Source organism: Ranitomeya imitator, chromosome 3 (genome assembly GCF_032444005.1).
Source record: "Ranitomeya imitator isolate aRanImi1 chromosome 3, aRanImi1.pri, whole genome shotgun sequence".
NCBI lineage: Eukaryota > Metazoa > Chordata > Amphibia > Anura > Dendrobatidae > Ranitomeya > Ranitomeya imitator.
Window position 1 is genome coordinate 8,620,681 of NC_091284.1, and position 13,264 is coordinate 8,633,944.

Genomic DNA, 13,264 nt, shown 5'->3' on the forward strand with positions numbered 1-13,264 from the left:
AGTATTATAGTAGTTATACTCTTGTACATAGGAGGCAGTATTATAGTAGTTATATTCTTGTACATAGGGGCAGTATTATAGTAGTTATATTCTTGTACATAGGAGCAGTATTATAGTAGTTATACTCTTGTACATAGGAGGCAGTATTATAGTAGTTATATTCTTGTATATAGGGGACAGTATTATAGTAGTTATATTCTTGTACATAGGAGCAGTATTATAGTAGTTATATTCTTGTACATAGGAGCAGTATTATAGTAGTTATAATCTTATACATAGGGAGCAGTATTATAGTAGTTATATTCTTGTACATAGGGGCAGTATTATAGTAGTTATATTCTTGTATATAGGGGCAGTATTATAGTAGTTATATTCTTGTACATAGGGTCAGTATTATAGTAGTTATATTCTTGTACATAGGGGCAGTATTATAGTAGTTATATTCTTGTACATAGGGGCAGTATTATAGTAGTTATATTCTTGTACATAGGAGCAGTATTATAGTAGTTACATTCTTGTACATAGGGGCAGTATTATAGTAGTTATATTCTTGTACATAGGGGCAGTATTATAGTAGTTATATTCTTGTACATAGGGGCAGTATTATAGTAGTTATATTCTTGTACATAGGAGCAGTATTATAGTAGTTATACTCTTGTACATAGGGAGCAGTATTATAATAGTTATATTCTTGTATATAGGGGACAGTATTATAGTAGTTATATTCTTGTACATAGGAGCAGTATTATAGTAGTTATATTCTTGTACATAGGAGCAGTATTATAGTAGTTATAATCTTATACATAGGGAGCAGTATTATAGTAGTTATATTCTTGTACATAGGGGCAGTATTATAGTAGTTATATTCTTGTATATAGGGGCAGTATTATAGTAGTTATATTCTTGTACATAGGGGCAGTATTATAGTAGTTATATTCTTGTACATAGGGGCAGTATTATAGTAGTTATATTCTTGTACATAGGAGCAGTATTATAGTAGTTATATTCTTGTACATAGGGGCAGTATTATAGTAGTTATATTCTTGTAAATAGGGGGCAGTATTATAGTAGTTGTATTCTTGTATGTAGGAGCAGTATTATAGTAGTTATATTCTTGTACATAGGAGCAGTATTATAGTAGTTATATTCTTGTACATAGGGGCAGTATTATAGTAGTTATATTCTTGTAAATAGGGGGCAGTATTATAGTAGTTGTATTCTTATACATAGGAGCAGTATTATAGTAGTTATATTCTTGTATGTAGGAGCAGTATTATAGTAGTTATATTCTTGTACATAGGAGCAGTATTATAGTAGTTATATTCTTGTACATAGGGGCAGTATTATAGTAGTTATATTCTTGTACATAGGGGCAGTATTATAGTAGTTATATTCTTGTACATAGGAGCAGTATTATAGTAGTTATATTCTCCTGTACATAGGGGCAGTATTATAGTAGTTATATTCTTGTACATAGGAGCAGTATTATAGTAGTTATATTCTTGTACACAGGAGCGGTATTATAGTAGTTATATTCTTATACATAGGAGCAGTATTATAGTAGCTATATTCTTGTACATAGGAGCAGTATTATAGTAGTTATATTCTTGTACATAGGGGCAGTATTATAGTAGTTATATTCTTGTACATAGGGGCAGTATTATAGTAGTTATATTCTTGTACATAGGAGCAGTATTATAGTAGTTATATTCTCCTGTACATAGGGGCAGTATTATAGTAGTTATATTCTTGTACATAGGAGCAGTATTATAGTAGTTATATTCTCCTGTACATAGGGGCAGTATTATAGTAGTTATATTCTTGTACATAGGAGCAGTATTATAGTAGTTATATTCTTGTACACAGGAGCGGTATTATAGTAGTTATATTCTTATACATAGGAAAAGTATTATAGTAGCTATATTCTTGTACATAGAAGCAGTATTATAGTAGTTATATTCTTGTACATAGGAGCAGTATTATAGTAGTTATAATCTTATACATAGGGAGCAGTATTATAGTAGTTATATTCTTGTACATAGGGGCAGTATTATAGTAGTTATATTCTTGTATATAGGGGCAGTATTATAGTAGTTATATTCTTGTACATAGGGTCAGTATTATAGTAGTTATATTCTTGTACATAGGGGCAGTATTATAGTAGTTATATTCTTGTACATAGGGGCAGTATTATAGTAGTTATATTCTTGTACATAGGAGCAGTATTATAGTAGTTACATTCTTGTACATAGGGGCAGTATTATAGTAGTTATATTCTTGTACATAGGGGCAGTATTATAGTAGTTATATTCTTGTACATAGGGGCAGTATTATAGTAGTTATATTCTTGTACATAGGAGCAGTATTATAGTAGTTATACTCTTGTACATAGGGAGCAGTATTATAATAGTTATATTCTTGTATATAGGGGACAGTATTATAGTAGTTATATTCTTGTACATAGGAGCAGTATTATAGTAGTTATATTCTTGTACATAGGAGCAGTATTATAGTAGTTATAATCTTATACATAGGGAGCAGTATTATAGTAGTTATATTCTTGTACATAGGGGCAGTATTATAGTAGTTATATTCTTGTATATAGGGGCAGTATTATAGTAGTTATATTCTTGTACATAGGGGCAGTATTATAGTAGTTATATTCTTGTACATAGGGGCAGTATTATAGTAGTTATATTCTTGTACATAGGAGCAGTATTATAGTAGTTATATTCTTGTACATAGGGGCAGTATTATAGTAGTTATATTCTTGTAAATAGGGGGCAGTATTATAGTAGTTGTATTCTTGTATGTAGGAGAAGTATTATAGTAGTTATATTCTTGTACATAGGAGCAGTATTATAGTAGTTATATTCTTGTACATAGGGGCAGTATTATAGTAGTTATATTCTTGTAAATAGGGGGCAGTATTATAGTAGTTGTATTCTTATACATAGGAGCAGTATTATAGTAGTTATATTCTTGTATGTAGGAGCAGTATTATAGTAGTTATATTCTTGTACATAGGAGCAGTATTATAGTAGTTATATTCTTGTACATAGGGGCAGTATTATAGTAGTTATATTCTTGTACATAGGGGCAGTATTATAGTAGTTATATTCTTGTACATAGGAGCAGTATTATAGTAGTTATATTCTCCTGTACATAGGGGCAGTATTATAGTAGTTATATTCTTGTACATAGGAGCAGTATTATAGTAGTTATATTCTTGTACACAGGAGCGGTATTATAGTAGTTATATTCTTATACATAGGAGCAGTATTATAGTAGCTATATTCTTGTACATAGGAGCAGTATTATAGTAGTTATATTCTTGTACATAGGGGCAGTATTATAGTAGTTATATTCTTGTACATAGGGGCAGTATTATAGTAGTTATATTCTTGTACATAGGAGCAGTATTATAGTAGTTATATTCTCCTGTACATAGGGGCAGTATTATAGTAGTTATATTCTTGTACATAGGAGCAGTATTATAGTAGTTATATTCTCCTGTACATAGGGGCAGTATTATAGTAGTTATATTCTTGTACATAGGAGCAGTATTATAGTAGTTATATTCTTGTACACAGGAGCGGTATTATAGTAGTTATATTCTTATACATAGGAAAAGTATTATAGTAGCTATATTCTTGTACATAGAAGCAGTATTATAGTAGTTATATTCTTGTACATAGGAGCAGTATTATAGTAGTTATATTCTTGTACATAGGGGCAGTATTATAGTAGTTATATTCTTGTATATGGGGCAGTATTATAGTAGTTATATTCTTGTATATGGAGCAGTATTATAGTAGTTATATTCTTGTACATAGGAGCAGTATTATAGTAGTTATATTCTTGTACATAGGAGCAGTATTATAGTAGTTATATTCTTGTACATAGGGGCAGTATTATAGTAGTTATATTCTTGTACATAGGAGCAGTATTATAGTAGTTATATTCTTGTACATAGGGGGCAGTATTATAGTAGTTATATTCTTGTACATAGGAGCAGTATTATAGTAGTTATCTTATTATACACAGAGGGCTCATTTTGTAGTTTTTGGATGATTTATTTTAGGTTAATGACTTTGGTAAGTATATTTGAGATATTTTTTAGGTTGACATATCACTGCACAAGGAGAATTGTTAAACATTGGATGGCATTTTATGACAGCTGTTTCTGTAAATTTCTGACAGCCAGTTGGGGTGATACTGATCCCTACTTCACACTGTGAACTCTTTGGTCTCCTGTCACACATGATGATGATGGTGGGAGGTCTGCGGTGTTCCCCTGTGCACTATATTGTATCATCTTTTGGACTGTTTTGTCTTGTGATCTGATCTTTTAGAATTTTACCAGTGACGTTACTTCTTGGGCTACGGTCACACGCTCAAGTATTATAGAGACTCGTCACCATTTCTGTATTTGTCACTGCTCCTGGTTTTGGTTTACAAATACTTACAGAAAATACTGACCAAATATTGAATGTGTGAACATGGCCTTGTGGTTTTCCTCCTTCCCTGGAGGAGTCTCTGTGGTCGGTAACTTTTCTCATGAAGATTTTGGATGATGCAGCAGGTTGAGGCTGTGGGACGTCGTCCTGGCCCATGTACAGGAGGTTGATCAGTGAGGTATATTATCACTTGTAGGAATTCTGTAGCATAAGGGATGTAATGGCCGCTCTTCTCCTGACTCTGAGGCCGTGGCTCCTGAGATATGGCCGCCGCTTGCTTGTAACCTAGTTTTATAGTCGGAGGTTGCGGCTGTTGTATGACGTGATGACGTGTCCTATCAGCTGGGATCTCACACTATTCTGATGATGGAGGAGACGGGCGGTCACCAGATACTGATGATGTAGGTGACGGGCGGTCACTAGAGATGAGCGGTGTTCAAGTCGAACTGTTTGCCAAATTCGAGCTGTTTTGGGCGGTTTTCGAGTCGTTCGTCGAATTCGAACAATTTGCTTAAAATTCGGCTGTTCGAGTTTCTGCTCGATAACTGTTCATTCACCAAAAGCCTCGCTTGATTTGCACATTAAAACTGTCTATCATTGTTAATAGACTTTTTCAGTGTATAGTGGGCGGGGGGGCGGTGGATCTGAAGTAACGCCGATCTCCATTTTTTTTTCCCCCCACATTTACAGTGGGGCGGTGCAGTCTCTCAGCCTATCAGCAGTGCACACACAGTAATGTGCATGTGATGCACACAAGCAAGGGCACGTGTCATTGGCTGTGTATGTCACATGTCCTTGCCCTATAAGAACCAGCCATTTTCCCCGTCGCCACCATTTCCTCACTGCTTCAGCTTAGTGTTAGACGGCACCGCTGCTGTGGGCGCTATACAGTCAAAGAGTCTTTTTTTGGGATCAAATTTTCTGAGAGATAGGTTTATGCTCTGTCAGCCTGCAGGCCCTGGCCTAGTGTGACTGCCAGGCCCTGGTCTGAAGCTGAGTTTTCAGTGTCTGTTATCAGGAACCTTGGTGGGTCTGCCATGTATGGAGGCTCCGGGGCCACAGTATGGGCCTCCTGTCCTGGCAGTTCTGTGTGAGACTCATCCTCTAATCTCTGGGCCTGAGTCTGAGCGGCAGCCTGACTCCGGGTCACAGCTGCCACATATGTACAGTCCTGTGCATTGGGACATTTTCCCTCCTCGCACGGGATCTCAGGTGGGTCACTTTCTTCCACCTTCTCTGCATCATTTACTTGCAAGGGAGGAACATAGTGGGACACCATCCTCCCCAGGTCCGTGCCTAGCAACACATTGGTGGGAATAGCCTCTGATACTCCCACTTCTCTCATTCCTTTCCCTGCTCCCCAGTCCAGGTACACACGGGCCATGGGCACGGCAGGGCTGACCCCTCCAATCCCGGTTATAGACATAGTCTTTCCTGGTATGATATCGGCAGGGGTTATCATGGCTGGACGCACCAGGGTCACCTCTGCCCCAGTGTCTCGGAGACCAATGGTGACTTTATTGCCAACAGTGACAGATTGACAGTTCTCATTTGCCCTCGCATCAGAGCCGGCTACAAAGAGGACAGACGGTGGGGGCACAGTCGGCTTTGTGGTGGTAGTTGGGCATTTCTCCCTATCAGGGCAGAAAGCGCTAACATGTCCCACTTTGTTGCAGGAGAAGCACCGGCGTGCATCACATAGAGAATGTCTATTTCCCGGGGCCCCATAGAAGGTGGGCTTGGACAGCACTGGTGATCGACCGGTAGAGGGAGAAGGGTCCCCATTTGGCTTACCTCCCCTCCAGCTGAATCCTGATGGCTTCCGCACCTCAGGCATCCTGTTAGCCACATAGCAGTCTGCAATCCTTGCAGCCTGATCCGCAGTTTGTGGCTCCCGATCACACATAAATTGTCATACATCCGTGGGGCACATGTGAAGAAATTGATCCTTCACCATAAGATCTGTTAAGTCCTCAAAACTGTTAACAGAAAGTCCCCTAATCCATTGGTGGAACATGGTCCTCAAGGTGCTCACAACATCCGCATAGCTGTCCATCGATCCACGTTGTAGGTTCCGGAACTTTCTACGATACACTTCTGGTGTCAGGTTGTATTTCCTGATCAGGGCCTCTTTTATGGCCTCATAGTTCGCATCTAGCTCTGGTGGGAGGCCAGCAAAAACTTCCAGGGCTTTGCCTCTCAACCCTGGGGTTAGATACTGCGCCCACTGCTCACGTGGTAGATGGTACTGCCTGCAGGTTTTTTCAAATCCCCACAGGAAAGTATCTAAGTCCGTATCCTTCTCCATCACAGGAAAGTTTTCAAGACGTGGCCTCCTTGGATTTATGTCCTGGGAGGGGGTTATCTGAGGACTGATACCCCGCTCTAGTTGAGCCATCTGAAGCTGGAAAGCTCTGTCCTCCCGGCATTCTGCAGCCTCTCTCAGCCCGGTCCCGGCGTTCTGCAGCAGCAGCCTGGCGGTACTGTAGAATCAGCTGCATGCGCAGATTGGGATCACTTGTTCCCAGCCGTTGTAAGTCCATTTGTAAAGTACAGTCCATAGGCTCCTCAGCACTGGCATTGCTGACATTTCCATCAGGCATCTCTGGTGCGAGAGCTGGCATTGCTGGGTCTCTCTGAGGTGGGCTCTCTCCTTGCCCAGATGTTCCAGCACTTTGCTCTATGTCCAGCTCGACCAAGGCGTGTATCAGCAGCTCCTTGGATCTGTTGGCTGTCTCTATTCCTCCTTGCTCACAGAGGTCGGTCAGAGCTTCTTTGCTCTGCTTCTTGTACTGGGCTGCCATATCAAACAGCCTTTGCCAAATAAAAGATAGAAAAGAAAAACGGGGAGGGGAAACTGCTTGCAAGAATGTCTAAGTAAGCACTGAGTTGAACCTTGAAGAACTGGTTCACTCTTCGCAAGGATACCAATTCTTTAGTACAGAGAATAATTGCTTAAACCATGCACTAATGCTCTAATAGAAATAATTCTATCCCACCGCTCTGCCACCAATTGTCACGGATCCCTTCTCCGTGGTGTCACCTATTCGTCACGTGCCTGCTCTCACACGTGACTTGGGGTTGTGCCTGCAAGGGTTAATCTATCTCCCCACTCTCAGTCCCAGCATTCAACCTCTGTCCTATGCTGTAATGGGAGCATAAATCACACACCGACCCAGGCCACACACCCGCTCATAGGCGCTGCCACCACTCATCGAATACACGGGCGATGAGTCCCGGAACTAATAATACTAATAATGTCTATCACTCATAAGGCTCACACACCTTAGGGCTATGGATTCTCTTAGAACATTCAAGGTTCAACTTGTTAAAGTTTTATACTTTAATTGCAAAAAGTTCAATGCTTATAATAAGAAAAAGGTATAAAAATATGATAATAAACAGACATAGAACTTATGCAAACAATGTCAAAATAAACAGGAGAAAACTTACAGAAATTATCTAACTGGTAGTTGCTTTCTGCTCCCTGAGGGAAGGAAGAAGGTAGATTGGATCACATCAGCTTCTAAGGCTGCCCCCATCATGTGAACACAATTCTCTGTCTGCAGCCCAAATTTATAACTTTGGTCTGAGGTCAGGTTTCTAGACCGGCCTCCCAGGTTAATATCATAATTGCGGTCTGTTTGATTGGGCACGGCCGCTCTACTAATGAATATATATTATTTTCCTCTTGAGATACGTGTGAGATGGTTCCCAGGGATAGCTTCCCCCCGGCCGCAATTACCACCTCCCCTCCAAGACCTAGAAGGTGCCAAATGTGGCTTTTCTTTTGGGCCCTAGCTAGACCTCCTGGTGAGATCTGGAGACAGAATTTCTACTATTCCCAAGGAAGTACCTATTAACACCTAGGTGCGACTTGCCTTCAGGACAGATATTACATCATCACTGTTCACACATATAACCCTAGACATATGTCCCTACACACATAGATATATATATATATCTATATATATAATTGTCTAAGGGTTTTTCCGTCTGTCTGTCTGTCTGTCCTGGAAATCCCGCGTCTCTGATTGGTCGAGGCCACCAGGCCTCGACCAATCAGCGACGGGCACAGCATGGCGACGATGATGTCATAAAGGTTGCCTCGACCAATCAGCGACGGGCACAGTCTGCCGCGAATTCGCCTCGACCAATCAGCGACGGGCACAGTATCGACGTAGATGTCATAATGGTTGCCATGGCAACGATGATGTCATAAAGGTTGCCTCGACCAATCAGCAACGGGCACAGTCTGCCGCGAATTCTGGAATGATCATTGTCCATATACTACGGGGACATGCATATTCTAGAATACCCGATGCGTTAGAATCGGGCCACAATCTAGTATATATATATACAGTTAGGGCCAGAAATATTTGGACAGTGACACAATTTTCGCGAGTTGGGCTCTGCATGCCACCACATTGGATTTGAAATGAAACCTCTACAACAGAATTCAAGTGCAGATTGTAACGTTTAATTTGAAGGGTTGAACAAAAATATCTGATAGAAAATGTAGGAATTGTACACATTTCTTTACAAACACTCCACATTTTAGGAGGTCAAAAGTAATTGGACAAATAAACATAACCCAAACAAAATATTTTTATTTTCAATATTTTGTTGCAAATCCTTTGGAGGCAATCACTGCCTTAAGTCTGGAACCCATGGACATCACCAAACGCTGGGTTTCCTCCTTCTTAATGCTTTGCCAGGCCTTTACAGCCGCAGCCTTCAGGTCTTGCTTGTTTGTGGGTCTTTCCGTCTTAAGTCTGGATTTGAGCAAGTGAAATGCATGCTCAATTGGGTTTAGATCTGGAGATTGACTTGGCCATTGCAGAATGTTCCACTTTTTGGCACTCATGAACTCCTGGGTAGCTTTGGCTGTATGCTTGGGGTCATTGTCCATCTGTACTATGAAGCGCCGTCCAATCAACTTTGCAGCATTTGCCTGAATCTGGGCTGAAAGTATATCCCGGTACCCTTCAGAATTCATCCGGCTACTCTTGTCTGCTCTTATGTCATCAATAAACACAAGTGACCCAGTGCCATTGAAAGCCATGCATGCCCATGCCATCACGTTGCCTCCACCATGTTTTACAGAGGATGTGGTGTGCCTTGGATCATGTGCCGTTCCCTTTCTTCTCCAAACTTTTTTCTTCCCATCATTCTGGTACAGGTTGAGCTTTGTCTCATCTGTCCATAGAATACTTTTCCAGAACTGAGCTGGCTTCTTGAGGTGTTTTTCTGTCTATTTTTGGTATTGATGAATGGTTTGCATCTAGATGTGAACCCTTTGTATTTACTGTCATGGAGTCTTCTCTTTACTGTTGACTTAGAGACAGATACACCTACTTCACTGACAGTGTTCTGGACTTCAGTTGATGTTGTGAACGGGTTCTTCTTCACCAAATTAAGTATGCGGCGATCATCCACCACTGTTGTCATCCGTGGACGCCCAGGCCTTTTTGAGTTCCCAAGCTCACCAGTCAATTCCTTTTTTCTCAGAATGTACCCAACTGTTGATTTTGCTACTCCAAGCACGTCTGCTATCTCTCTGATGGATTTTTTCTTTTTTTTCAGCCTCAGGATGTTCTGCTTCACCTCAATTGAGAGTTCCTTTGACCGCATGTTGTCTGCACACAGCAACAGCTTCCAAATGCAAAACCACACACCTGGAATCCACCCCTGACCTTTTAACTACTTCATTGATTACAGGTTAACGAGGGAGACGCCTTCAGAGTTAATTGCAGCCCTTAGAGTCCATTGTCCAATTACTTTTGGTCCCTTGAAAAAGAGGACGCTATGCATTACAGAGCTATGATTCCTAAACCCTTTCTCCGATTTGGATGTGGAAACTATCATATTGCAGCTGGGAGTGTGCACTTTCAGCCCATATTATACATATAATTGTATTTCTGAACATGTTTTTGTAAACAGCTAAAATAACAAAACTTGTGTCACTGTCCAAATATTTCTGGCCCTAACTGTATATGTATACACACATATTTCACCACAACTATACATAGTAGTATCAAACATTCATATAGCGGTAGAAAACACCATATCAATAGCAAAACAAGATTATCTTTACACAGTGCAGCATACGGGACGTACTTAAAGGGGTAGGGGCGTGTACCAGTCTTTGTGACCCCTTACAACCAGATACTGATGGGATTTACATCTCTCTTTTCTTGAGTCCCTATGAATCTTTTTAATTGATAGAATAAAAAATTAACCCTTCAATTGCTTAGAGCTTCTGACTCTGCAGCATTTATCCCACACCTGCCTAAAGGTACGGTCACACTCAGCGACGCTGCAGCGACATAGACAACGAGCCGATCGCTGGAGCGTCGCTGTTTAGGTCGCTGTAGAGACATCAAACACGGCAGCTCCAGAACGATGCAGGAGCGATCCTGTGACGTAACGGCGACTCACTTATCGTCCTCGCTGGTTGTTAGCTCCATGTAAAACATTGCTGGCATCGTTGCTTTTGCTGTCAAACATGACGAATCACGCCGACCTGACGACCAAATAAAGTTCTGGACTTCTAGCTACGACCAGCGATGGCACAGCGGGATCCAGATCGCTGCTGCGTGTCAAACACAACGAGATCGCTATCCAGGACGCTGCAACGTCACGGATCGCTGTCGTTATCGTTGTAAAGTTGCTGAGTGTGACGGTACCTTAAGACTTTTGCACAGTGCTGTACATACTTCATGCCTCTTGGTGACATCTAGAACCAATAAAATGTAAAAATAGTTTTGTTTTATTTCAAAGTGAAAGGAGCTTGGCGGACGTCAGAGACAAAACCGGAGCCACAACATGTCTGCAGGATCTCAGGTTACACAGAAGAAGGATCCATAGCGAGATCACTGCGGATTACTGCAATCTATTACTCTCTGTTATCAGCCATTCCTGGGGAGGAGACTAAATGACAGGAGACTACAATCGTGGTCGTTATTAGGGGCTCTGTAGTTATTGGGGGCTAAGGCCTCTTTCACACTTCCGTCGCTGCGCATGCGCCGCAATGCAGTGAAGCGACGTATCGACGGATGTTGTAAAAGTAGCGGAAAACGTGTGCAACGCATCCAGTTTTATGACGGATGCATCAAAGGAGTTCCTGCCTGGATTTTCAGGTATAAGATTCTGGAGGAGAGAGAGAGAGAGAGAGATGCTCAGAACACAAAAAACGGGACCCGTCGCTGGATTCCTGCTTTTCACAGGCAGCTGCGCCCATAGGCTTCCATTGTAGCCAGTGACGGGCAGCGCAGGATCCGTCGCTGAGCGATTTTCCGACGTGCAGAAAAAACTTTCTTCTGAACGTTTTCTCTGCCCGACGGACCGTTTTTTGCTGACGGATCCAGTGCACGATGGATGAAACGTGTGTCCATCCATCACAATCCGTCACTAATACAAGTCTATGAGAAAAAACAGGATCCTGCAGAAAAATATCCAGGATCCTGTTTTCTCAAAACTCGACGGATTGTGACGGAGATGAAACACGAAAGTGTGAAAGAGGCCAAAGGGTATTTTCACACTTCCGTCGGTACGGGCCCGTCGCAATGCGTCGGGCCGACGTACCGACGGACGTTGTGAATTTTTTGCACGACGTTGGCAGCGGATGCAGTTTTTCGACGCATCCGCTGCGCATTCTGCAGTCCGGGGAGGAGGGGGCGGAGTTCCGGCTGTGCATGCGCGGTCAAAAATGGCAGACGCGACGCACAAAAAAACGTTACATGGAACTTTTTTGTGCCGATGGTCCACCAAAACACGACGGATCCGTCGCATGACGGATGCGATGCGTGGCAATCCGTGGCTAATACAAGCGTATGGGAAAAATCGCATACTGCGTGCACATTTGCAGGATCCGTTTTTTTCTCAAACTGACGGATTGCGACGGAGCTCTAAAGACGGAAGTGTGAAAGTAGCCTTAGTGGTTGTTATTGGAGCCTTGGAGGTTGTTATTAGGGGCTCTGTAGTTGTTGTTGGGGGCTTGGTAGTTGTTATTGGAGCCTTGGTGGTTCTTATTGGGGGCTCTGTAGTTGTTATTGGGGGCTTGGTGGTTGTTATTGGGGGCTTGGCGGTTGTTACTGGGGGCTTGGTGGTTCTTATTAGGGGCTCTGTAGTTGTTACTGGGGGCTTGGTAGTTGTTATTGGAGGCTCTGTAGTTGTTACTGGGGGCTTGGCGGTTGTTATTGGGGGCTTTGTGGTTGGCATTCGGAATCTCTGTGGAGTTTTCGGTACCCGGCACCGGGGATTTGCGGATAGCCTGGCACTGACGCTGTTGTGGTTATGCTGCCTATAATGGTAGACTCCACACACAGAGCTCTCCTCACCCATCTACAGTCATGGTACTTACATCCTGAATATCACCTGCCCCATGGTGGCCATGATGGATCCAGAACCGGAGTCTCCAGCAGTGATATAAGGAGGAGATGGAGGTCTCTTTCCAGCACTGGGGTCTTCAGGATCCCCCTTCTCTCTGTATATCGTACACCAGATATGTCCGCAGTGTAGAGAAATCTCCGGTCGCCCGGTGGTCACACAAGAAGTGAGATTTTCTCACATGAGGAGTGTCCTCGCCGCTCTACATGTATTGTCCAGGAATGAGGAAGACATAGTGCAGGTGCCAAACCCAACTGTGGCCGTGTGCGGAGGAATGTACCTGCCTCCGGTCACTGTCACTTGTCATATGTCAGCACCTGCATATACTGTAATCACTGGAGCAGAGAGTGAAGCCTTAAAAAAAAGACATAGCCTTCGTCTGCTTACGATTTGCAAGGTGTCCGCTCATTCCC

General features: G+C 42.1%; 1 protein-coding gene across 1 annotated transcript in view; it reads right to left on the reverse strand.

Moving 5' to 3' along the window:
• The window catches only part of VTCN1 (V-set domain containing T cell activation inhibitor 1), a 54,079-nt gene extending 41,052 nt beyond the window's left edge, over positions 1-13,027 (reverse strand). The window contains exon 1 of the mRNA XM_069760445.1: positions 12,826-13,027. Within this exon, the coding sequence (XP_069616546.1) occupies positions 12,826-12,857 (32 nt within the window). The 5' untranslated portion in view covers positions 12,858-13,027. The remainder of the gene's footprint in view (positions 1-12,825) is intronic.
• Positions 13,028-13,264: the final 237 nt, after the last annotated feature.